General features: G+C 43.2%; 1 protein-coding gene across 8 annotated transcripts in view; it reads left to right on the top strand.

Annotated features, from left to right (window-relative positions):
- Window positions 1–25,860, top strand: part of cep162 (centrosomal protein 162) — a 115,358-nt gene that overhangs the window by 59,150 nt on the left and 30,348 nt on the right. For all 8 annotated transcript variants that reach the window (XM_078399838.1, XM_078399843.1, XM_078399839.1 and 5 more), the window contains 6 exons: window positions 4,577–4,708; window positions 7,618–7,730; window positions 8,370–8,484; window positions 10,487–10,613; window positions 12,566–12,729; window positions 16,521–16,625. In XM_078399838.1, the coding sequence (XP_078255964.1) occupies window positions 4,577–4,708; window positions 7,618–7,730; window positions 8,370–8,484; window positions 10,487–10,613; window positions 12,566–12,729; window positions 16,521–16,625 (756 nt within the window). The remainder of the gene's footprint in view (window positions 1–4,576; window positions 4,709–7,617; window positions 7,731–8,369; window positions 8,485–10,486; window positions 10,614–12,565; window positions 12,730–16,520; window positions 16,626–25,860) is intronic.

Below are 25,860 nucleotides of genomic sequence, written 5' to 3' on the forward strand. Positions count from 1 at the left end.
TGCTGAGAAATGCATAAAAACATCTAATTTTAGTTTTCAAATGTCCCAGCCAACTAACCGTGCTTTCATCTAAGAATTTGAGCAGTCATCTCATGCAGTTAGATTTGATGAATTCTGGGTGTGCATTCTAAAGGAGGTTGCAAAATATCTGAAAAGACTTTTGCTTCCAAGGGCAAATTTATCAACCCGTAAACGCTTATTATTCCATTGATTAAGATGGTCAGATATATGCATACAAAGGCTAAATGGCCAAATGCAGGCAAATGGGACTAGCCCTTTATGCCAACTTGGTCGGCATGGACATGGTGAGTCAAAGGCTCTGTTTCCATGCTCTACAGCTCCATGACTCTATGTAGAATAACAATTAGTTGCGGCACAGAAGGAAGTCATTTCGCCCATCACATCAGGCTGAACTTCTACCAGGGCAATGTCTTAGTTCCACCTCCTTGACTTTTCCCTGTGGCCTTGTACATTTTCCTTGCCATGTGTTATCTGAGGTACTGAGGGAAGGTTTAGATTTTTTAGTTTAGTTTCGATTCAGCTCAGAAACGGGCCTTTTGTCCCAACGAGCGGTAGAGTTGCTGCCTTACAGCGCCAGAGACCCGGGTTCGATCCTGACCATGGGTGCTGTCTGCAGAATTTGTACATTCTCCCCTTGACCACATGGGTTTTCTCAGAGTGCTCAGTTTCCCTCCCACACTCCAAAGACGTACAGATTTGTAGGTTAATTGGCTTTTGTAAATTTGTAATTTGTCCCTTGTGTGTAGGATAGTGTTAGTGCACGGGGATCAAAGGTCGGTGCGGACTCGTTGGTACGAAGGCCTGTTTCCAAGCTGTATCTAAACTAAACAAAAAAATCTAAACCTTCCCTCGGTACCTCCTCTGGCAGCATTTTCCCTTTACCTGTGTGGGCTAAAATAGCCCCTTGGGTTCTTATTAAATTCCCTCACACCTTAAATCTATGTCCTCTGGTTCTTGATTCCCCTACTCTGGGTAAAAGACGTTCACTGAGTAATCATTTATTAGTGTTTCATGGAATACACCCAATTGTGTAATGTTCTTTCTGCTGTTTTTGTCTTTGACCCCTGTGCAGCATACTGCTCTTTTTCACCATCATGCAGTTTTCTCCATTTTAAAATTATATGTAATTCTATTTTGAAAGCTACTTCACTTCCTCTTCAGACAATGGATGTCAGACCATAGCAATTTTTTGCATTAAAGAATATTCCCCATCACCTCCACTTAGACATTTTTGTCACTGCTCTTAAAAACGAGTCTCTTTCCTGTCCTGTAAGCCTCCTTCTTGAACTGCTACAGTTCTTTTAATGAAGGTAATCCTCTGTTGGGTGGGGGAGTTTAAGATTATTTTCGCCCTTCAACAATGAAGAAGGGTCTCGACTGAAAATGTCACCTTTTCCTCCAGTTACTCCAGCTTTTTTTGTCTACTGTTTAAAGCAGCATCTGCAGTTCCTTCCTGCACAATGAAGCAGTAGTGTTGGCTTATTTTCTGTAATTAACCATGTTATTTACATTTTGTTCAATGTAACAAAGTAATTGTGCCACAGAATGTGGCCTGTTGGAATTGCCTTGCCTTAGGATAGGCTACAAATAGTTTAGTTGAGAGATACAGCACGGAAACAAGCCCTTTCGGCCCACCGGGTCCGTGCCGACCAGTGATCCCCGCACATTAACACTACTGGGGATCATTTTTACATTTACCAAGCCAATTAACGTACAAAACTTGTACGTCTTTGGGGTGTGGGAGGAAACCGAAAATCTCGGAGAAAACCCACGGGGAGAACGTACAAATTCCGTACCGACAGCACCCGTAGTTGGGATCGAACCCGGGTCTCCGGTGCTGTAAGCACTGAAAGGCAGCAACTATACCGCTGCGCCACCGTGCCGCCCAACGATGCTGAATTTATTCTCCCCATTACTGATAACTAAGGGTTGTGGTATTTGCAAGATCTCCCACTGGCTGTTATCGTGTCCAAGGAATAACGCTGTGAAGAGCCCCCATTAGTTAGTATTTTGGTGTTTCGTAAGCAAACAAAATATGCATCTTTGCAATCTCTGAAAACTTGTTTTGTTTCACATTTAATGAATTATTTGAATGAATGAATACTTTATTGTCACATGTACAAGTCACAGTAAATTCTTTGCTTGCATACCCAAGGTATGCAATAGTCGCCAAATGAAGGGTGTCGACAAAGTTTTGCAACTTGTGTAGGAAATTGAGGATTTTATTTTGTACACACCAGAATATCCTAAAAGGCAACATGGATACATTGACACGTTTTTCACGTGTTAGTGAGGGACTATAGTTTGGAGCAGTGTAAACCCCTTCTGCTTCTTTGAACGGTGTGATTGGGTCTTTAAATTCCACTGGAGCAAACCAGGCCATGGTTTATGATTTCAGTTTATTTTAATGCTAGTAAATTCTGCAGGGAACTGCCAACCAGCTGCAGTGTATAGGTCAGTACTATCCTGACCACCCTGTTCTGTCACTGGACTTTGTACCGTGTCCGGAAGCAAAGCTCTGTCATGCTACGCTGAGAGCCTGGATATGCTTCACACCTTCTCCCTCATCTTTATGCCAATCCATTCACTTATTTGGAATCAATAATTGAAAAAGTAAGAGGAAATAGATTTTTAAATTTTTTTATTCAATTACTATTTCTGTATCTTAACAAAATTCATTTAAAACATAATTATTTATTATTTTTTAAGTAGTACAATTTTAAAAATTGTGTTTATCCAAATTTTTTAAAGTAGCTCAATTTTTAATTATTTCTATCTAAATTCCAACTTTTTAATTGGCTTTGATTTTCAGATGCATTTTATAAATAGTTTACAAAATAGCTTTTGGCAATTTGAGCTGCCTGAGCCTAGTTGCCTACGGCAGGTAATACTGTTTCACATGACACCTGGGACCAGCATGGAATGGTCCAGATGAAGCATGATCTGCCTGATTCTGTTCATCTTTGCTTGAATCTCGTTGCTCATTTGTGGTGATGAATTTTAAAGCATTTATGCCTTCATGTTTGATTTGGCTCACTTGGAGACAGCGCTAGGGAGAACTCTGATATGGATGAGGATTAGTTTAGTTTAGTTTAGAGATACAGCATGGAAACAGGCTTTCAACCCACCGAGTCCACGAAGGCCAACGATCCCCGCACATTAGCGCCATTCCACACACACGCTCCGGACAGTTTACAATTTTACCAAAGCCAATTAACCTACAAACCTGTATGGCTTTGTAGTGTGGGAGGCACAGTGGCGCAGCGGTAGAGTAAACAGCAAATGCAGCGCCGGAGACTCAGGTTCGATCCTGACCACGGGCACCGTCTGTACGGAGTTTGTACGTTCTCCCCGTGACCTGCGTGGGTTTTCTCCGAGATCTTCGGTTTCCTCCCACACTCCAAAGACGTACAGGTATGTAGGTTAATTGGCTGGGCAAATGTAAAAATTGTCCCTAGGGTGTGTAGGATAGTGTTAATGTGCGGGGATCGCTGGGCGGCGCGGACCCGGTGGGCCGAAGGGCCTGTTTCCGCGCTGTATCTCTAAATCTAAAAAATAAATCTAAATCTAAAAATCTAAAATGTACAAACTCCATACAGATAGCACCCGCAGTCAGGATCAAACCCGGGTCTCTGGTGCTGTAAGGCAGCATCTCTACCGTTGCGCCACTGTGCCGTCCACAGTTACATTAAATGTAGAGAAAATTCATGCAGCTGAAATAGTTACAGTTTACGCCTTGCACCTCTTAATTAATCAGGTGGTGAATCGTTAAAATTCCCAGCATCTTATTGTGCAAGATCATGAGTGGAATAGATAGGGGGAATGCACAGTCTTTTATCCAGAGTATTGGAGTCAAGATCCAGCAGACACTAGTTTAAGGTGTGAGGGAAAAGATTTAATGGAAACCTGAGGAGCAAATTTGTCATACAGAGGGTGGTGGTTTATGGAATGTGCTGCCAGAAGTGGTAGTTGAGGCAGCTGCTCCAACAAGATTTAAAAGACAGATGCATGAATAGGAAAGGCTTAAAGGGATGTGGCCAAAAGCGGGCAGGTGGGACTAGTGTAGATGGGGCATTTAGGTTAGCCAAAAGGACTGTTTCCATGCTGTATGATTCTATGACTATGACTGTCATATTCCATGCAGTCGTCTACAATGGATACCTGTGACTCTCAATTCAAACTATTCAATCAACAATTACTCAAACAAACGTAACTCCCATGCACCAAACACAAGTGGAATGCTTTTCCATAAATATTCGTATATTAAATTTAGTTTTATCAAAGGAACATATTTGGGTTCATAGGGATGAATTTGGTAATATGGGCATTCTGTGACCTCTGAAACTAGGGTGGGTATAAATTGGTTTCCTAACTTGATAATAGGGCTACTCTTAAAATGCCAAAATCATTTATTCTTGAATTAAGTGGAATCATTGTTTTTTCATTTCAAGCTTAAGAGTGGCATACATTGCAATATTAAACCTCTGAAATATCTTATGCGCATCATTAACTCAAATTTATAACCCCTAATATCATAATATTTTATATCAAAAAGCTGTGCAGCTTGGAAACAAATAAGAAAAAATTAACAATTGAAGGTACATTGGATTCTGTGACTGAAGAAAAACTCAAGTTAATTGAAAAGGAAGTTCAGGAGCAAGAAACTATTATTCACGGCTATGATCAGGTATTTGATGGTGTTGTTTTGTCTTCTTTCTGAATGACGAGTCTGTGGTTTGTTTTTGTCATCGTGAAAAAAAATTATATGATTTTAAATTGTTAAAATATTTTTCAACGCTGTCTTGATTGTCTAGTGTACTATCCAAGTCTTGCCTATCTTGCTTGCCAAACTGATCGTTGCCTGATGATGTGTTATGCTGCCATGTTATCTCTAAATTGCTTACTTCATATTCTTTTCTCATTGGTATTTTGTATTTTGCTCATTCATTAATCATACTGCACAAAACATGTAATTTCCTCCAATTTTCTCTCAGTACAATCAAAAAACATGACCTAGCCACTCCCAATTTTTCAATAAATTTAACACCATTGTATTATGTTCACGCAAAAATAGGATTTCTCAAGGCACAAATAATTTATTAATTAGGTGTTAATTAATTAATTGATTAACATTTCCAACATCAAACCCATGTAGTCAAGCACACAATGGACATTGCGCATAAGACTTGCGCTCTTTTAAGTGACATTTGAAAGAAAATCAGTATATAAAAAGTGTAGGAAGGAACTGCGGATGTTGGTTTATACTGAAGACAGACACAAAGTGCTGGAGTAACTCAGCAGGTCAGGCAGAATCTCTGGAGAAAAGGAATAGGTGATGTTTTGGGTTGGAACCCTTCTGACTGAGAAGTATATAAAATGTCTAAAATACAAATATTAGAGTACATATCTGAAGAAGACGAACGTTCTGGGACGATACAGAGGCACCGCCTGTCATCACCATCGACGACTACGAACTCGATGCCATCCTTCAGTTCACGTATCTCCGCTCCACCATCACCGACAACCTCTCCTTGGACACAGAGATTGACAAGTGGATCGGGAAGGCAGCTACAACTCTCGCTCGCCTCACAACTCAAGTGTGGACCAACCCAAAGCTGACAGTGAAGACAAAGATAGCAGTCTCCAACGCCTGTGTCAACAGCACGCTGCTGTACGGCAGTGAGACATGGACTACATATGCCAGACTGGAGAGAAGACTCAACACCTTCCACCTTAGAAGCATCCACCGTATCCTGGGTATATCCTGGCAAGACAGTGTCCAACACCGAGATTCTGTCTCGCGCTGGCCTTCCGAGTATGTACACTCTACTCAGACAGCGCAGACTGCGGTGGCTGGGTCATGTCCACCACATGGAGGATGGTCGTATTCCAAAAGACATCCTCTATGGAGAGCTGACATCTGGGAGGAGAACCATTGGCCACCCCCAGCTACGTTACAAGGATGTCTGCAAGAGAGATTTGAAGGCGCTCGACATCGATGTGGAGTCCTGGGAGAGCCTTGCAGCTGACCGTACGAGGTGGAGAGGTAATCTGAACCAACATCTCAAAACGGGGGAAGAGAAACTGATGAACACAGCGGCAGACAAGCGGGCACGCAGAAAGGAGCGCAGCAACTTCAACAGACCAGAGACCACACACAAATGTGACCTTTGCCACAGAGACTGTCACTCCCGCGTTGGTCTCTTCAGCCACAAGCGACGCTGCTCCAGCCGAGGTGTGGAGCAAGCAGCCAACTAGGATTCATCACCCATGGTCAGCCATGACCGAGGGGGCCTAAGATAATATCAGAGTATGTAAAAATATTGATAAGTAAAATGAAAACTAAACAAAGATAAAGGGAGGTAAGAAAACCAAATATGTATATAAAATATTGACAAGTAAAAGCAAAAAAAATAGAAAGATCTTTTATGAGGATGTAAAGAGCAAAAGAAGAAGTAAGGTAAAAAGGAAATGATGATATGGGGAATATGCTTATTGACTAAGTGAAATACGTTGCAGAATTTAAAAGTAAGAGAGGCAATTACCGAGGCTCTGATAATTTTCCATTCCTCTCTGGCTGCAGGAAGATGCCAGAGCATTGGAGGAATGCTGACACTGCTGTGTTGGACGGAATAAACCAAGTATCCCCAGGTCAATTAGTTTAACATTGATGGTGGGACCATTATTGGAATGTACTCCAAGAAGCAGCAGAAACCTTTGTGTAGAAACTCCCAGATTAATCAGGATGGTCGGTGTGAATTAAGAGAAGAATGTGTTTGATTAAATTATTGAATACTTTGACATTGCCATCGGCCAATCTTCTCTCATTCGCCAAATGCTAATAACAGCAGGGACAGAATCAGTGGGAGTGCGCTAGTGCTGTAGGTGAGAATCCCTCATAGAGTGATACAGCACGGAAACAGGCCCATTAGCCCAACTTGCACACCGGCCAAACATTTCCCATCCACACTAGTCCCACCTGCTTGCCTTTGGCCCATATCCCTCTAAACCTGTCCTATCCATGTACCTGTCTAAATATATATCATATCATATATGTACAGCCGGAAACAGGCCTTTTCGGCCCTCCAAGTCCGTGCCGCCCAGTGATCCCCGCACATTAACACTATCCTACACCCACTAGGGACAATTTTTACATTTACCCAGCCAATTAACCTACATACCTGTACATCTTTGGAGTGTTTCTTAAACGTACCTGTCTCAACTACAGTACCTCCTCCAGCAGCTTATTCCATACACCCGCCACCCATCAGATTTGACTGATCTATACAAAACTGGCAGAACAAACTGCATCTTGGCATCTGTTTTCCAATTTCCCACCGTGAGCCAGGGAAGGCATTTTTATTAGTGATTTTTATTGCTTCCTTCCTGCTTTTGCTTTTTCTGCCTTTTTGCTGTAAACTTTGTACATCCATTTTTATTTCTGTTTTGCTCTCATTATCATCTCCTTTTGCTATCCACCATCTCTTTTGCCAAGTAATCCTCCCGGCCCTCCACCACTTTGTTTGCATTACAAATAGTTTTTGCTATAAAACGAATCTGGTTTGTTGGCTCCTTTAAGAATATTTATTGTTTCAGGAAAATGAAAGGCTTTACACGCAGGTGAAAGATTTGCAAAAGGCTAATAAAAGAAATGAAGAGAAAATGTTCAATGAATCCCGCCACTTAATGACAGAAATACGACAACTGAAGTAAGGCTTTAATGTTTTTTTCCAAATAGAAGTGCAAATTGATGGTCTCAAATCCTAATTTACTAAAGCCATAAAAATTGAATGGTATTTGCAACATTTTATTTGCACGATGCCATTGAATCTTATAAAAAATCTGATTGCTAAACATGATTATTATTGAGTACATTCAAACATGATTCCTTATTTATTTTCTTGGTTCAGCACATCTCTGGCAATTGCCATGCAGCTTTTGTTTTGACATCACTTGCTTGAAGCTACATTGTCAGTGAATTACATTGAAGCTCACTTAGACATTAGCTTAAGGCTGCTAACCTGGCAGATGGAGTCTCAGAAAAATTGACGATGATGATAATGAATGCATGATCAAAACATTCATCAATGTTTAGGTTTTCTTTTAGATGTTGATTTCAGTGATTGCTTCCACACTTAAACCTTCCCCCACCCCTCATTGACAATTGCTGCCTTACAGGGCCAGACCCAGGTTCCATCTTGACTATGGGTGCTAGAGTTAGGCAGATTTAACTGTATTTAAATTAAAAGAACTATATCTAACTGTATTTAAAACATATTTAAACAATCAATTCTCTCTAATGTTTGCGTTTATATGGGGAATTTTTTTTGTTGCTTTTTTTTCATCAGGGAACAGTTGAAGAAGAATAATATGAAGCAAGTGTCAATCCATGATGTACAGCCATCTGAGCAAAATAAAAATCAGAATATTGACGACTTGCTTTCACAGCTTAGAATACAACAGGTGAGTCCTGGTCTTCAAAGGTTCAATGGATCTTTATTATCACATGTATCTAGGTCCAGTGAAATTCTTCTTTTTGTGCATACTATTCAGTAAATTCATGCCAAACATAAACAAAATCCCAGATTAAGTACAAAGTATATAGCCCACTGAGACTGTATACAAGAGTCACCAGGCTTTGGTGCCATTTCCAAAGTCCGAGCTGTTGCTGGCTGTAAAGGCCCGTTATCCTGACTGTAGGGGGCCTCCAGCTGTTGCCTCCATCCAGATCGTCCAGCGACCCGTCGTCCCTCTCCTCTCCTGGCCACCTTCAGCATTTGTGCCCCGGGGGCACCTCCCGCAGCCGATCTCACGAGTGTGGAAGGTAGGACCCCTGGATCCTTTCACCGGCCCTTTGTTCTTACGTCCATCGTCGCCGACTCCCATACTCTCCAGTCCTCGGGGACGAGCATGGACTGGGCTCGGTGGCTTCCCTCTTTAGGTTCTGCGGTGGACAAAACAAGGCCTGCTGTCAGTGATAGCCGCAGCCTGAAGGGTCTTTCTTGATGCTTAACATAGAAACATAAAAAATAGGTGCAGGAGAAGGCCATTCGGCCCATTGAGTAATATGATCATGGCTGATCATCCAAAATCAGTACCCCGTTCCTGCTTTCTCCCCATATCCCTTGATTCCATTAGCCCTAAGAGCTATATCTAACTCTCTCTTGAAAACATCCAGTGAATTGGCCTCCACAGCCTTCTGTGGCAGAGAATTCCACAGATTCACAGCTCTCTGGATGAAAAAGTTTTTCGTCATCTCAGTCCTAAATGACCTACCCTTTATTCTTAAACTGTGACCCCTGGTTCTGGACTCCCCCAACATGGGGGACATTCTTCCTGCATCTAGCCTGTCCAAGAATTTTATGTTTCCATAAGATCCCCTCTCATCCTTCTAAATTCCAGTGAATACAAGCCCCGTCGACCCATTATTTCATCATATGTCAGAACCGCCATCCCGGGAATTAACCTGGTGAACCTACACTGCACTCCCTCAATAACAAGAATGGCCTTCCCTAAATTAGGAGACCAAACCTGCACACAATACTCCAGATGTGGTCTCCCTGCAACCTCATAGCATCCTCATCGCAGCTCACTCTGCCATCCAGCTTTGTGACATCTGCAAACTTGGAGATGTTACATTTAATTGTATGGGGGTAAAAGCATGAACGGGGTCCTGATTTTAGATAATCAGCCAAGATCATAGTGAACGGCGGTGCTGGCTCGAAGGGCCAAATGGCCTCCTCCTGTACCTATTTTCTATGTTAAACCACTTCATCACTTTCTTTATTAGATTGTATTATTAAAATAAGTGAACTGGGAATATCTGCTCCTCTCAAACACCACCTTTTCCTACCCCTAGAAAGGGCACTAAACGTTATTCCCTATACTTGTATCTATGTTATAAATGGCTCGATTGTAATCATGTCTTGTCTTTCTGCTGACTGGATAGCACACAACAAGGCTTTTCACTGTACCTCGGTACACAGGACAATAAACTAAACTGAAACTAAACTGAAAACTGGCACAGCAGTAGAGCTGCTGCCTTACAGAGCCAGAGACCCGGGGTTGGTCCGTTTAATACTGTTTGATACTGATTATGGATGCTGTCCGTATGGGGTGGGCACGTTCTCCTTGTGACCGCATGGGTTTTCTCTGGGTGCTCCGATTAAATCCCACATCACAAAGACGTACAAGGTTGTACATTAATTGGTGTCTGTAAATTGTCTCTAATGTGTAGTATAGAACTAGTGTACGGGTGATCAATGGTTGGCGTGGACTTGGTGGGCAGAAGGGCCTGTTTCTACGCTGTATCTCTAAACTAAACTAAACTACCCACCACTAAAAAATTGCATGCTTCTGCAAATTACCTCCCACACAACATTTGACATATATTACGGGTCTACTGAGTGGGAGCTTGATGCTCTATCTGTGATTTTAATATGTTTTGTTTGATCCCATCTTTCAGAGAGAAGAGGTTAAGCTTACAGAAGAGATAAAAAAACTTAAACAAGAGAAGCAAGCATTAGAGGTGGACCTAGAAAAAATGAAGAAAGAATGTAATATGGCTAAAGAACAACTTACTAATACCTCAGGCGAGTTATTGGTTGTGCAGTTAACCAATTCATAGCTATTTGTTGCGATTATTAAAGATAAATAATGAAGTATTAAAGCTGGCGGTGACCTTAAATTGGAAATATTTGACCAGAAGACGTGAAGTCAGTAGTTTTAAATTCTATATTGTTAAAATGTAAAGACATACTAATTTTTTTAGGAAAACACAAAATGTACAGGAACTCAGTGGTAACGGCAACATCTGAGGAGGGAAATGAACATACAATAACAGAGGTTTCTGCAGGCCGATGGAGTGATTTAATCTGCTCAGATAAGATGGAGGCATCAGTCTGTAGAAAAGTCCTGATCCGAAACGTCTTCTGTCTATTTCCTTGCACAGATGTTCTTGATGCATTGATTTCCAGAGCACTTGCTTTTTGCTTAAGATTCATCCATAGACCCTTGCGTCCCACTATTTTCTACGGTAACATTATTCTTAAGTACACAGGTGGCTGCTTAACCAATAGTATTTTGAATATTGGTCTACCTAGCTTATTTTTTCTATAAATATTAACCATATTTCCCAAAAGTGTAATTATCCAGTTCTTAAAAACAGAATATGACTTTCAGTTCTTCCTTTGGTAATCTGTTCTTGAATCTGTTGATAAATTACTTATACTTTTGATTTCTTATTTATGGACTGTGTCCCCAGGGCTTGGAAAATCTGTACCATTTGGATTCCTCCTCAATCTAAATACTTCATCACTATGATCGTTTTGAACATTTGTACTCAAGCTTCGCAAATTTTCCCCAACCACTGTGCCCCATCAATGCTCTTCAGGTCTCCAGCACAGAGTGGATAATTAGAGTGATTTATCATTGTGCCCTTTAACCATAGAAGTAATGTCGCATATTGATTGCCTGTTTTTTTTTTAAACTGCACACTATTAATTTCCCTTGATTTCAAGGCCATCAGAATGTACTTCTCCTTTCAGATATTTTCCTTTAAAAGGTCGAGTTCCTGGAAGATTTACTTATCAGTAATTATGTTTCTGCTATCTGAGCTCTCTGCAGCTTCATGCCTCCAAATGGAATAATGCTTATAAATTTAGTAGATAATTGAAAGCAGACCAAATAACTAAACAAAGTGCTCAACAGGTCAGGCAGCATCTGTGGAGGGAATGGATAGGCGACATTTCAAGTCCAGGTAATCTTTTGGATTGGAGAAGGGTGCGGACCTGAAATGTTGCAAGTGACACATATCCTTCCATTCCTGGCATCTCCATGGGCCTATCTAAAAGCTTCTTAAACAATTTAATATTGTGAGCAATTATGAGCACCATATCTGAGGAAAGATGTGCTAGCTTTGGAGAGGGTCCAGAGGAGGTTTACAAGAATGGTCCCAGGAATGAGTAGATTGACATATGATGAGCGTTTGACGGCACTGGGCCTGTACTTGCTGGAGTTTAGAAGAATGAGGGGGGACCTCATTGAAATGTACAGAATAGTGAAAGGCTTGGGTAGAGTGGATGTGGAGAGGATGTTTCGACTAGTGGGAGAGTCTAGGACTAGAGGTCATAACCTCAGAATTAAAGGGTGTTCTTTTAGGAAGGAGATGAGGAATTTCATTAGTTAGGGTTGTGAATCTGTGGAATTCTTTGCCACAGAAGGCTGTGGAGGCCGTCAGTGGATATATTTAAGGCAGAGATAGATAGATTCTTGATTGGTACAGGTGTGCGAGAAGGCAGGAGAATGGGGTTAAGAGTGAGGGATATATTAGCCATGATTGAATGGCGGAGTAGACTTGATGGCCCAATGGCCTAATTCTTGTTCCTATCACTCATGATCTTATGATAAACATCATTATCTTATCTGCTATCGCCACCACCCCTACACGCCACACTGCCCTGTGTAAAAAAAGCTTGCCTAGCACATCTTCATTAAACTCCACCTTATAGCTATTTGTATTCTGACTTTTGTTTTAAAAATACAGGTGATAAAGATTTTGAAATGAAAATAATGGAAGAACAGAGTAAGCAAGAAATCCATCGTCTCACCAAGAGGTTGCAATGGTATGCAGAAAACCAGGAGATGTTGGACAGGGATACAGTACGGCTTAAAACAGCAAATTTAGAGATTGAGAAGCTAAAGGAGCAGGTACTGCATAAACCTGGCTGATTATTAAAGAATTGTATATGTCAGATAGATCTTGAACTACCTGAGCCTTTTCTCAAGGCAGTGTTGAATACTTATTACAGAATCACTCGGAAATTCTGTTACATAATGCAATATTTTTGTGTGCTGTGCTACTCTACTCTATTTTTCATTACTTGTTCATATCCTTCACATTAGCATCATTCTGCAGTCACATAGAATCAGATTTACCAATGCCTTATGTATATGTATCAAAGTCGCCATTATAATCATAGAGTCATACAGCGTGGAAACAGGCTCTACGGCCCAACTTGCCCACACCGACCAACATGTCCCACCACCTGCTTGTCTTTGGCCCATATCCCTCCAAACCTGTCTTAGCCATGTATCTGTCTAATTTTTTCTTAAACGTTGTAATAGTTCCTGCCTCAACTACCTCCTTTGTCAGCTTGTTCCATATGCCCACCACCCTTTGCTTGAAAAAGTTAGTTGTGCACGTGGGCACGAACGACGTCGGGAGGAAGAGGAAGGAGATACTGCAACGTGAGTTTAGAGAGTTGGGAAGAAGACTGAGAAGTAGGACGTTGAGGGTGGTTATCTCTGGACTGCTACCTGTACCTCGTGCTGGTGAGGGCAGGAACAGAGAGATCGGGGATATGAATGTATGGCTGAGGGGCTGGTGCAGGGAGCAGGGATTTAGATTTCTAGACCACTGGGATCTCTTCTAGGGTAGGGGTGACCTGTACAAAAGGGATGGGTTACACCTTAACAGCAGGGGGACCAACATTCTGGCAGGCAGGGTTGCTAGTGCTACAAGCGTGGCTTTAAACTAAGTAGTGGGGGGGAGGGGTTGACAAATTGGGAATATGAAGATGGAGTTAAAGGGGAAGCGAATACAGGAGAAATTGCAAAGGACTCTGGAATAAATGGAAAAGGAAGTTCTAGATGGGATAAGAGAGTAAGGTCAGGGTCAATTATTTAACGGTGTGAGAGGGGAGGTGAATACCGAAGTTAAAGTGTTGTATTTAAATGTGCAAAGTATGAAAACTAAAGTGGATGAGCTTGAGGCTCAGTTAGACATTGGCAAGTATGATGTTGTGGGAGTTACATGGCTACAAGAGGACCAGGGCTGGGAACTGAATATTCAGGGGTACACAACGTACAGAAAAGACAGACAGGTGGGCAGAGGGGGTGGGGTCGTTCTGTTGGTAAGGAATGATATTCACTCCCTTGCAAGGGGTGACATAGAATCAGGAGATGTAGAATCAGTATGGATAGAAATTAGGAATTGTAAGGATAAAAAGACCCTAATGGGAGTTATCTACAGGCCCCCAAACAGTAGCCTCGACATAGGGTGCAAGTTGAATCAAGAGCTACAATTGGCATGTCGCAAATGTAATGCTACGGTGGTTATGGGAGATTTCAACATGCAGGTAGACTGGGAAAATCAGGTTGGTAATGGACCCCAGGAAAGAGAGTTTGTGGAGTGCCTCCAAGATGGATTCTTAGAACAGCTTGTACTGGAACCTACCAAGGAGAAGGCAATTCTGGATTTAGTGTTGTGTAATGAACCTGATCTGATAAGGGGACTCGAGGTAAAAGAGCCATTAGGAGGCAGTGATCATAATATGATAAGTTTTACTCCACAAATTGAGAGGGAGAAGGGATAATCGGAAGTGTCAGTATTACAGTATAGCAAAGGGGATTACACAGGCATGAGGCAGAAGCCGGCCAGATTTGACTGGAAGGAGGCCCTAGCAAGGAAGGCGGTGGAACAGCAATGGCAGGTATTCCTGGGAATAATGCAGAAGTTGCAGGATCAATTTATCCCAAAGAGGAGGAAAGATTCTAAGGGGAGTAAGAGGCACCCGTGGCTGACAAGGGAAATCAAGGACAGCATAAAAATAAAAGAGAAGTATAACATAGCAAAGAAGAGTGGGAAGCCAGAGGATTGGGACTCTTTTAAAGAGCACAGAAGATAACTAAAAAGGCAATACGGGGAGAAAAGATGAGGTAGACCGATGAGACTGAAGGCTGATAAATCCCCAGGGCCTGATGGTCTGCATCCCAGGGTACTTAAGGAGGTGGCTCAAGAAATTGTGGATGCATTGGTGATCATTTTCCAATGTTCTATAGATTCAGGATCAGTTCCTGTGGATTGGAAGGTAGCTAATGTTATCCCACTTTTTAAAAAAGGAGGGAGAGAGAAAACGAGAAAATAAAAACCAGTTAGTCTGACATCAGTGGTGGGAAAGATGCTGGAGTCAATTATAAAAGACGAAATTGCGGAGCATTTGGATAGCAGTAACAGGATCGTTCCGAGTCAGCATGGATTTACGAAGGAGAAATCATGCTTGACTAATCTTCTGGAATTTTTTGAGGATGTAACTAGGAAAATTGACAGGGGAGAGCCATGGATGTGGTGTACCTCCACCTTCAGAAAGCTTTCGACAAGGTCCCACATAGGAGATTAGTGGGCAAAATGAGAGCACATGGTATTGGGGGTAGGGTACTGACATGGATAGAAAATTGGTTGACAGACAAAGCAAAGAGTGGGGATAAATGGGTCCCTTTCAGAATGGCAGACAGTGACTAGTGGGGTACGGCAAGGCTCGGTGCTGGGTCCGAAGTACTTACAATATACATTAATGACTTGGATGAAGGGATTAAAAGTACCATTAGCAAATTTGCAGATGACACAAAGCTGGGTGGCAGTGTGAACTGTGAGGAAGATGCTATGAGGTTGCAGGGTGACTTGGACAGGTTGTGTGAGTGGGCGGATACATGGCAGATGTAGTTTAATGTGGATAAGTGTGAGGTTATCCACTTTGGTGGTAAGAATAGGAAGGCAGATTATTATCTGAATGGTGTCAAGTTAGGAAAAGGGGACGTACAACGAGATCTGGGTGACCTCGTGCATCAGTCACTAAAAGCAAGCATGCAGGTACAGCAGGCAGTGAAGAAAGCCAATGGAATGTTGGCCTTCATAACAAGAGGAGTTGAGTATAGGAGCAAAGAGGTCCTTCTGCAGTTGTACAGGGCCCTAGTGAGACCGCACCTACATTACTGTGCGCAGTTTTGGTCTCCAAATTTGAGGAAGGATATTCTTGCTATTGAGGGCGTACAGCGTAGGTTTACTAGGTTAATTACCCCAAATGGCCGGACTGTCATATGTTGAAAGACTGGAGCGACTAGGCTTGTATACACTGGAATTTAGAAGGATGAGAGGGGATCTTATCGAAACATATAAGATTATTAAGGGGTTGGACACATTAGAGGCAGGAAACATGTTCCCAATGTTGGTGGAGTCCAGAACCAGGGGCCACAGTTTAAGAATAAGGGGTAGGCCATTTAGAACGGAGATGAGGAAAAACGTTTTCAGCCAGAGAATTGTAAATCTGTGGAATTCTCTGCCTCAGAAGGCAGTGGAGGCCAATTCTCTGAATGCATTCAAGAGAGAACTAGATAGAGCTCTTAAGGATAGCGGCGTCAGGGGGTATGGGGAGAAGGCAGGAACGGGGTACTGATTGAGAATGATCAGCCATGATCACATTGAATGGTGGTGCTGGCTCGAAGGGCCGAATGGCCTACTCCTGCACCTATTGTCTATTGTTACTCTTCAGATTCCTGTTAATTCTTTCCCCCCTTCACCTTTAACCTAGATCCTCTGGTTCTTGACAATCCTTCAGCTTCCAATTACCGTTATTATATTTGTAATTTCCTCGGTCAAGTCTTTCAGGGTACATATTTGCATACTCACCATTTCTTCAATTTTCTCTCTTCAACTTTAACAGATTGAAAAGCTTGCAGCTGATTCCAAAGTCAGAAATTCACCTCCTGAGAAACGTGCAAAGGGCAGAGCACTTGAAGCCAAGCGAATTCAGGACCTTGAGCGACAAGTATGTATTGTTTATTTTTTCAAACTCTGGTTGTCAACTTTTTATTAACATTATAAAGTAATGGAACACCAATTGGAATACTGTAGGAAACACTCAGTAGGAAGTTACATCTATGGAAAAAGAAAGATCTAATGTTGCAGATCAAAGTCTACACTCCAAAATGGTAAAATCAAATGCTCGAGAGCATAGCTTTAAAGTGAAAGGGGCAACGTTTAAAGGAGATTTGTGGAGCAAGTTTCTCACGCAGAGGGTGATAGGTGCCTGGAACATGCTGCCTGGGATGGTGATGAGGCCAAGTCATTGGATATTTTTAAGGCACAAATTGACAGATTCTTGATTAGTAAGGGCCTCAAAGGTTACGGGGCGAAGGCAGGAGAATGGAGTTGAGTGAAAAAGTTAGATCAGCCAAGATTGAACGGCGGAGTAGACTTGATGGGCCGAATGGCCCAATTATGATCCCATAACTTATGATGATAGCAGATGCAATAGTTGCATTGAAGATGTGTTTATGTAGACAATGGATATGCAGGGAATGGAAGATTATGGATCACATACAGGCAGAGGAGATCTGTTTATTTGACACGGATATTGTGGGCACAGATTAAAGGAGATGTGCAGGGCAACTTTTTTTTTGACACAGTGTGGTGAGTGCCTAGTGCACGTTGCGGCATATATGATAGTGTCATTTAAGAGGCTTTTGGATAGGCTTATTGATATGCAGGGAATGGAGGGATATGGATTATGCGCAGATAGATAGGAGATGGGTTTGGCATCATTTTCAGCACAGACATTATGGGCCGAAGGGTCTGTTCTTGTGCTGTACTGTTCCACGTAGAACTAGAAAAGTGAGTAATCAAGTTAGCTTTAATGTTGGAGAGAGGATGGGGAAGGATGGACAGTTAAATGGGAATATCTGTGATTGGGTGGGGCAGGGTATCAGCTGATTTCACTGTTTACGGAGCTGTGCTGTTGGGAGATAAATTGGTCTTGTCACTTGAAAATACAACACAATACAATATCCTTTATTGGCATTGTACCAGTAAAATGTAGCGAGCCCTTTGCACAATTGCATTTCTAAAATGGAGGTGGGGAGAGAAATCAGATAGTGGCTACTTGCTATCAGTGCAAGGAAGTTTTGGAAACCATACGGAGATTACCAGTGTGTTTGAGAAATGCATTTCTTGCTCATGAATTTAATTGAGTTCTTTGAGAAAGAGATAAAAATGTTGATGATGATATAATTTGTTTTGCATCTACTGTGATATATGATTAATATTTCAAGCAATATTCCAGATAAGACTTTTCAAATTGTTGCTTCAGTTACTGTTGCATTGGCAGCTGGTTTAAGTCAAATAATTAAATTGTCTATTGAAGGTTGGTATCTGAATGAGTACAGTTCGTGCGTAGAGTTACAAAAAAGCTCTCTTTGAGCAGGATTAATATTTTGCATTTTTGCTAATTTTTTTACAACAGATATCTCTGCTTCTTAAACAACTCTCATCAAAGAACCTTTAATTAGCACAGGTTTTTAATGTACCCTAATTAAATTTGTGAGAAAACCGTCATACTTTACCAAATTTATTCTATACTTTAATATGCAAATTAACTGTGCAAGCTAAATCTAATCACTTCACATTTGTAGATTTTGTTTCTTACCGGGATGTTGCTTTAACTCATTTATTCACAGCATGAGGGCATTGTGAATCATTGTGAAAGCCTATTCTGCCCATCTCCCATGCTGAATAAAACATGAGCTATTTAGACTTTTCACAGTTCCTTGTTAGTTATGGCACTTCAACTCCCCATTTCAGCCCTTGGCCAACACGGCATTTTACCTCCTCTGATAGATAGACATAAACTGCTGGAGTAAACTAGTCTGAAGAAGGGTCTCGACCCGAAAGGTCACCTATTCCTTTTCTCCAGAGATGCTGCCTGATCCGCTGAGTTACTGCAGCATTTTGTGTCCATGTTCGGCGTAAATCAGCATCTGCAATTCCTTCCTGCACTTTTTAGTTCCACGACCTGGTGGTGAGTTCCAGACCACTGACACTCTTTGGATGAAAAAAGTATTTCCTCAAATTCTTTTCAATACTTCCCTCCCTGGTATCTAGTTATTGAATTTAGTGGAAATGGGATCTTCCTGTTCACACTATCTCTGCTTTTGTCAAATTTAAATACCTCAATTACATTTCCTTGTCCTCCTTGATCCAAAGTAAACAACCCCAGTTTAACCAAGACCTGTTCTTCAGTTAAGGCAGTGTTGTTGTGTAAAGTGTAATGCTCAGAAGGATACACAGTGGGCCCAACCAGTCTGAAGAAGGGTCTCGACCCGAAACGTCACCCATTCCTTCTCTCCCGAGATGCTGCCCGACCTGCTGAGTTACTCCAGCATTTTGTGAATAAATAGTATTTACAGGGTCTCAGTATCATATTTCCCTTGTATTCTGAGCCATGACTAGTAAAGGCAAGGATCTCAATGCTTTCTTGATCATCCTTTCTGCGTGTCCTGCCATCTTTAAAGATCTATGGATATCTTGGATCCTTCATCTTTTCTGCACTGTTTTATTCAATGCCTGACTTTTTTATTGTGTATTCCTTTATGACTTTGGCTCTCCCAAGTGCATTAGATCACCTCTCCAAAGGTTGAATTCTACTTGTAACTTTTTTTGTCCTCCTTTACTATCACGACAACATGAGGGGCTCATGTTGTCGACCTCCCTGTGGTGAGCCCTGTCAACTGGCCCCAGTCAGGCGAACAACAACAAACAGAGACAGCAGAAGCAGAAAAAACAGCTTGCAGCCCAAATGCAACCTCAGTCGCTGCAGCTTGGCACCAACCCGGAGCATGCGCCTTCTTAGGGCAGGCACCTACGGATGTCGAACCGGATGGCATCACCCTGCTGCAGCTGAATGTGGAAGGCCTTACCAAGGCAAAGACCACCATCATTGAACATCTGCTACAGACCCACAAAGTCACTGCAATCCTGCTCCAGGAGACTCACAAAAGTGACAGCTCCCACCTGAAGATCCCTGGTTATACCCTGGCCGCCTACACTGAGCGACACCCATGGGATTGCCACTTTTGTAAGGAACACAGCAAAATGGCAAGCGATTGCAACGTTCCCTCCTGACTCCGACGTGGAATGGGTGGCAACGCAAGTCGAAGGTGTCACTGTCATCAATGTATACAAGCCACCTTCTACCAGGCTTCACAAAGACTCCATCCCCGCCTTTGGTTGGCCCTGCATGTACGCTGGCGACTCTAATTGCCACAGCACCACCTGGGGCTACCGTTCAACTAACCCAGATGGCGCTGCACTAGAAGACTGGGCCTCAGTTGTTTTGCCGTTCAACTCCTGTACGACACAAAACAACTGGACAGCTTCCGCTCTGGCAGGTGGAACACCACTACCAACCGTGACTTGGCTTTTGCAAACCGGAATGGACCATCACCCTTGATCACTTCCCGAAATCACAACATCGTCCATCTCTGATTATCCCGGACAACCCCATCGAGCCGGTCCCAACCAAACCTGCGAAGAGGTGGAATTTCCGCAAGGCCAGGTGGGACCAGTTCACAAGTCTGGTGGACCTCTGGATCGACATCCTTCCCACTCCCACCCCCACCAAGCTGGACAATGCCTACTCAGCCCTCTGCAAACTCCTCATCAGGGCAGCAAAGAGTTCCATTCCTCGCGGCTATCATCACCGGTACATCCCCACATGGGACGAAGAGTGTGACGCATGCTACGACGCATTCCTGCACGCTGAACCTGGCGAAGAGGCTGCCTCCAAGGCTGCGGAACTGACAAACTGCCTTGACAAGAAGCGCAAAGAGTGGTGGGAAGAGACAGTCCAAGGAATCGACTTCACACACTCCAGTAGGGTGGCGTGGAAGACCTTCAATCGCCTCACCGGTCAAAGTACCCGCCCAAAGCATTGCCCTGTCACGGCCAACTCCATCGCCCACCAGTTCCTGGCCAATAGCCACTCCAAAGACACGGACAAGAACCGTACTCGTTCTGTCAAACAGGAATCCACTAATCTTTGGAAAGCTCCATGCGCTGATGGGCACCTGTCAGCACCCTTTTCCTCTGCAGAACTTTCTGCTTACATCTCTTAACTGAAGTGTGGAAAAGCTCAGGGTCCTGATAACATCCCCCAGAATTCCTGAAACACTGCGGTCCTAAATCCCTGGCCTGGCTCCGTGAGTTTTACTCCTCTTGCCTCATTGGTCAGTCCATTCCGAAGATCTGGCTGAAAGCCACCGTCATTGCGCTACCAAAACCAAACAAGCCTGCGGACGACCCAAGGAACTATCGGCCCATCTGACTCCTCTGTATCCCGTACGAGCTCCTCGAATGGCTTCTCCTGGCCCGGCTCGATCCAATCGTTGACCCTCAACTACCCGCTAAACAAGCCGGATTTCGGCCTGGACGCCGCACCACCCACCAAATAGTCAAGCTGACCAATGACATCGAAGACAGTTTCGAAAAGGGTCACCAGGCGGGCATCACACTGGTGAACCTCACCACAGCTTATGATACTGTGTGGCACCAGGGCCTGATCTTGAAGCTCCTCCAAACCATCCCTGACCATCATTCCTTGCCAACATCCTTGCCAACCGCAGTTTTGTACTCAAGACCAGCGACGGACAATCAATAGACAATTGACAATAGACAATAGGTGCAGGAGGAGGCCATTCGGCACTTCGAGCCAGCACCGCCATTCAATGTGATCATGGCTGATCATTCTCAATCAGTACCCCGTTCCTGCCTTCTCCCCATACCCCCTGACTCCACTATCCTTAAGAGCTCTATCTAGCTCTCTCTTGAATGCATTCAGAGAATTGGCCTCCACTGCCTTCTGAGGCAGAGAATTCCACAGATACACAACTCCCTGACTGAAAAAGTTTTTCCTCATCTCAGTTCTAAATGGCCTACCTCTTATTCTTAAACTGTGGCCCCTTGTTCTGGACTCCCCCAACATTGGGAACATGTTTCCTGCCTCTAACGTGTCCAACCCCTTAATAATCTTATACGTTTCGATAAGATCTCCTCTCATCCTTCTAAATTCCAGTGTATACAAGCCTAGTCGCTCCAGTCTTTCAACATATGACAGTCCAGCCATTCCTGGAATTAACCTAGTAACCCTAGTTAGCCGACTGCGACGCCTAAGAAATGGAGTCCCCCAAGGCTCGGTACTGGCCCCCATGCTCTTCAATCTCTATATCAGCGATCTGCCATGTACAACCTCGTGCCAGTATGGATACGCAGATGACTTGGCCCTACTGCACTTGGAGAAGAGTTGGTCAAATGTTGAGTATGTGCTCTCGGCGGATATGGAACTTGTCACGGGCTACCTTAAGACCTGGAGACCAAAACTGAGTATGGCAAAAACCACCACAACGGCCTTTCTCCTGAACAACAAGGAAGCTCAACGCCAGCTAACCATCACCCTCAATGGGTCACCCCTACCCTACAACCCATTTCCTACATACCACGGGGTGAAACTAGATCGGCAGCTGACCTACAAGCAACACCTTGAAGCTCTCCGTGCTAAAGTCTCGGCACGGAACAACCTCCTGCGTTGCTTGGCCGGATCGTCATGGGGTGCCAGAACATCTACTCTTCGAACCAGTGCTCTTGCATTCGTGTACAGCGCCGCTGAGTACGTCGTACCAGCAAGCTAGACGCCACCCTCAACGACACCATGTGGATCATCACTGGCTGCCTACGCCCTACTCCGACGGATCTCCTACCGGTGCTCGCAGGTATCACACAAGCCAAGCTTCACAGAGAGTTCTTCACTCATAGGCTGGTGTGCAAGGCCCCATCGGACGCCAAACATCCTTTCCACCACCTCACCCAGGATTCACAGCAACTGGGACCTCAACGCCTGTCATCTCGTCACCCTTTCTCTCGTCATGCAGCGACCCTCTTTGGCTCCGGTTTCAACATACTAGGAGCATGGAGAACCAGCTGGGAACAGAAATCGCAATCTCCTCAATTCACAATCGCACCGAACACCACAGCCCCACCCGGCTCGGACATGCCCCGCAAAGAGTGGGTCGCCCTGAACTGGCTCCGCACAGTGGTCGGCCGGTTCAACGCCAACATGCATCGTTGGGGGTTGCGTTGATCAGCAGCCTGCGTGTGTGGAGCAGACCAGCAAACAGCGCAGCACGTCATTTTCGACTGCACTGTCCCCCGTCCCCCTGGTGGAGGGGTAGACCTCACGGCCTTTGACAACAGCACATTGCACTGGCTACAGCGCCTGGAGGGCGTTACATAATTTCTGCTGCCTCAAACGCAAGAAGATCACCTACAAGTGTCTTCCTCACTATTAACCACATTGCTCATTTTGTATCAACTTCAAACTTTGTCATTTTATTTATTTTAGTTTAGTTTAGAGATACAACAGGCCCTTCTGCCCACCGAGTCCGTGCCAACCAGTGGTCCTCAGCAATACACAAGCACTATCCTACACACCAGGGACAAATTACAATTTTTACCGAAGCCAATTAAACCAAAACATGTACGTCTTTGGAGTGTGGGAGGAAACCCACACGGTCACGGGGAGAATGTACAAACTCCGTACAGACAGCACCTGTAGTCAGGATCAAACCCAAGTCTCTGGTGCTGTAAGTAACAACTCTACCGCTTAATTGTTACACCCTTAATTGTTGCAGTTAAATATAAATTATTTATGTATACCAGATAACTTGAGGGATCTTGCTCTAAGCCCCTCAGCACTCCACTTCAAAATTTATTGCAATCATTAAAGTTCCCAAATTTAACTTGAAAAAAGGCATAAAGTGCTGGGGAAATTCAGCGGTCAGGCAGCATCTCTGGAGAACATGAAATTACATTTTCTCTTGGATCTGGACTTTGTTTTTCTCTGGTTCGACAAAATCCTACATGGTGGACTTTTTGTTAAAATTGATGTTGACTACTTTGAATATGCCACCAGGTTTACACCTCAGGTTTACCTAAACAAAATTACACAAGGTAGTCAAACACTATTTCTCTCAACAAAGTTGCGCTGATTCCCCTTCATTAATTTTTAATTTCCTAAATGATGTTTCATGTTTCCCTCGCAGATTTTGCCAACAACCTTTTTCCATTAACTTGCTCAACATCAATGTTAAATTAAATTAGATTCAATTACATGGACTATTCCTTTCTCAATTTTAAATTGTTGTACCATAAAAGCAGCTGTCTAGTCCTTCCAGCACCATGTCCCTAGCAAAAGAGAACTGGCATATGAGGATCAGAGTCTGTTTCCAGTTTCTTTAAGAAGCTGTTTTATCCCGCAATTTACATCTTTAGGAATCAACATTTAAAAATCTAATTTTTAAAAAAGTATATCGCAAAGATTTAGAATTAAATATAAATGGCCTAATTATGAAGGCAGATAATTCCAACATTGGACCGTGTTTGACAGTGAGGAAAACAGCTTCATACCAATCATGGGAAACTTGAAACCAGTCTGAAGAAGGGTCTCAACCCAAAACGTCACCTCTCCAGAGATGCTGCCTGTCCCGCTGAGTTACTCCAGCTTTTTGTGTCAGGTTGAAACCAGCATCTGCAGTTCCTTCTTACACATGGGAAACTAATTAATGGATTGGTCAAGCAGGCTGATTAGTGGACGTTAAGATGACGATGTTATTTATGCAAGAATTCTTTGTGATGAAGAGCATAACAGTGAGAAGTTTGATTTGTAAAAAAAAACATTGGTATCATCGTGAGATGTTATGTTATATTTAATTGGATTTTGTATCAAAGGGACACTGATGCTTGAGGCCAGCAGGAACTAATCACCTATTTCATCTGGCCTTCTTCAGAGGTTATGGAACCTCCCACATCCCCACATCCCACATCCCCACATATGTGGTCAAAGAGTGAATGATGAGTTTGTTTTTCGAATTAGTATAAGTGGTTGGTTTGGTACGAGTCAATGTTTAGTTTACTTTATTGTCACGTGTACCGAGGTACAATGTAAAGCTTTTGTTGCATGCTAACCAATCAGCAAAAAGACAATGCATGATTTAGGATCCCTAAATACCACCAAGACCACCAAGACCAAGGAGCTGATCATCAACTTCCGTAGGTCACACAACGGGGAATACGTCCCGATCTTTATCAGTGTGGAGAGAGTGTCCAGCTTCACGTTTCTGGGCACTCGCATTTCGGAAGACCTAACATGGTCCAATAACACTGCTGCGCTGGTCAAGAAGGCACAGCAACGACTGTTCTACCTAAGAACACTGAAGAAGTCTGGTCTACCCCAACAGCTGCTGACGACATTCTACTGCTGCACCGTAGAGAGCATCCTAACACATGGCATCCCCGTGTGGTACCTCAGCTGCACGGAGGCAGAGAGGAAAGCTCTTCAGCGGGTAGTCCATAGAGCTCAGAGGACCATCGGAACACAGCTACCAGCCTTGGAGGGCATCTACAACACACGATGCCTCAGAAAAGCCACCAGCATCCACAAAGACTCTTCACACCCCTGCAAGTCTGTTTGAACTTCTACCATCGGGCAGACGATACAAGGCCTTCTACGCCTGCACCTCCATACTCAGGAACAGCTTCATCCCCAGGGCCATAGCTGCTATGAACCGGTCCTGCTGAGCCGGATGGTCACATCGCACAGTGATCCGGCACAGATCTACTTGCACTTTATTCTGTTTTAAAACTGTTACAATTTGTTTCATTGGGTTGCTTAAATTAATACTGACTAGCTAATTAAATTATTGCATCGTATGGGAGGCGCATTCCCAATCTCGTTGTACCCCTGTACAATGACAATAAAGATATATTGTATTGTATTGTATTGTATTGTACATTTGAGCCATCCACAGTGTACATGTTAAAGGGAATAACATGAATAATGTTGAGCACACTGGGTCAGTGAAGGAGTATTGAAGCTTTATGTGACAGGACTATAGGAGGGCATATACAGTCTCAGGTGCTCATTTGGTTCTAATAGTCATTTTAAACAGGTGATCAGCACATGGTTTTCTCTGAAACAGAGGGTATTCACCCCATTAAGTCTGGTATCTGTAAAGCAATGAATTGAAGTTCACAGGATTAGGAAAGATAGTTTATTTACAACTGAAGTAAACCAACTTTACTATCATCTCGTATCATAATCATCATCATCATAATCAAACTTTATTAGCCAAGTATGTTTTGCAACATACGAGGGATTTCATTTGCCATACAGTTAT

The sequence above is a fragment of the Rhinoraja longicauda genome, chromosome 5, assembly GCF_053455715.1.
Source record: "Rhinoraja longicauda isolate Sanriku21f chromosome 5, sRhiLon1.1, whole genome shotgun sequence".
In the NCBI taxonomy this organism is placed as follows: Eukaryota; Metazoa; Chordata; class Chondrichthyes; order Rajiformes; family Arhynchobatidae; genus Rhinoraja; species Rhinoraja longicauda.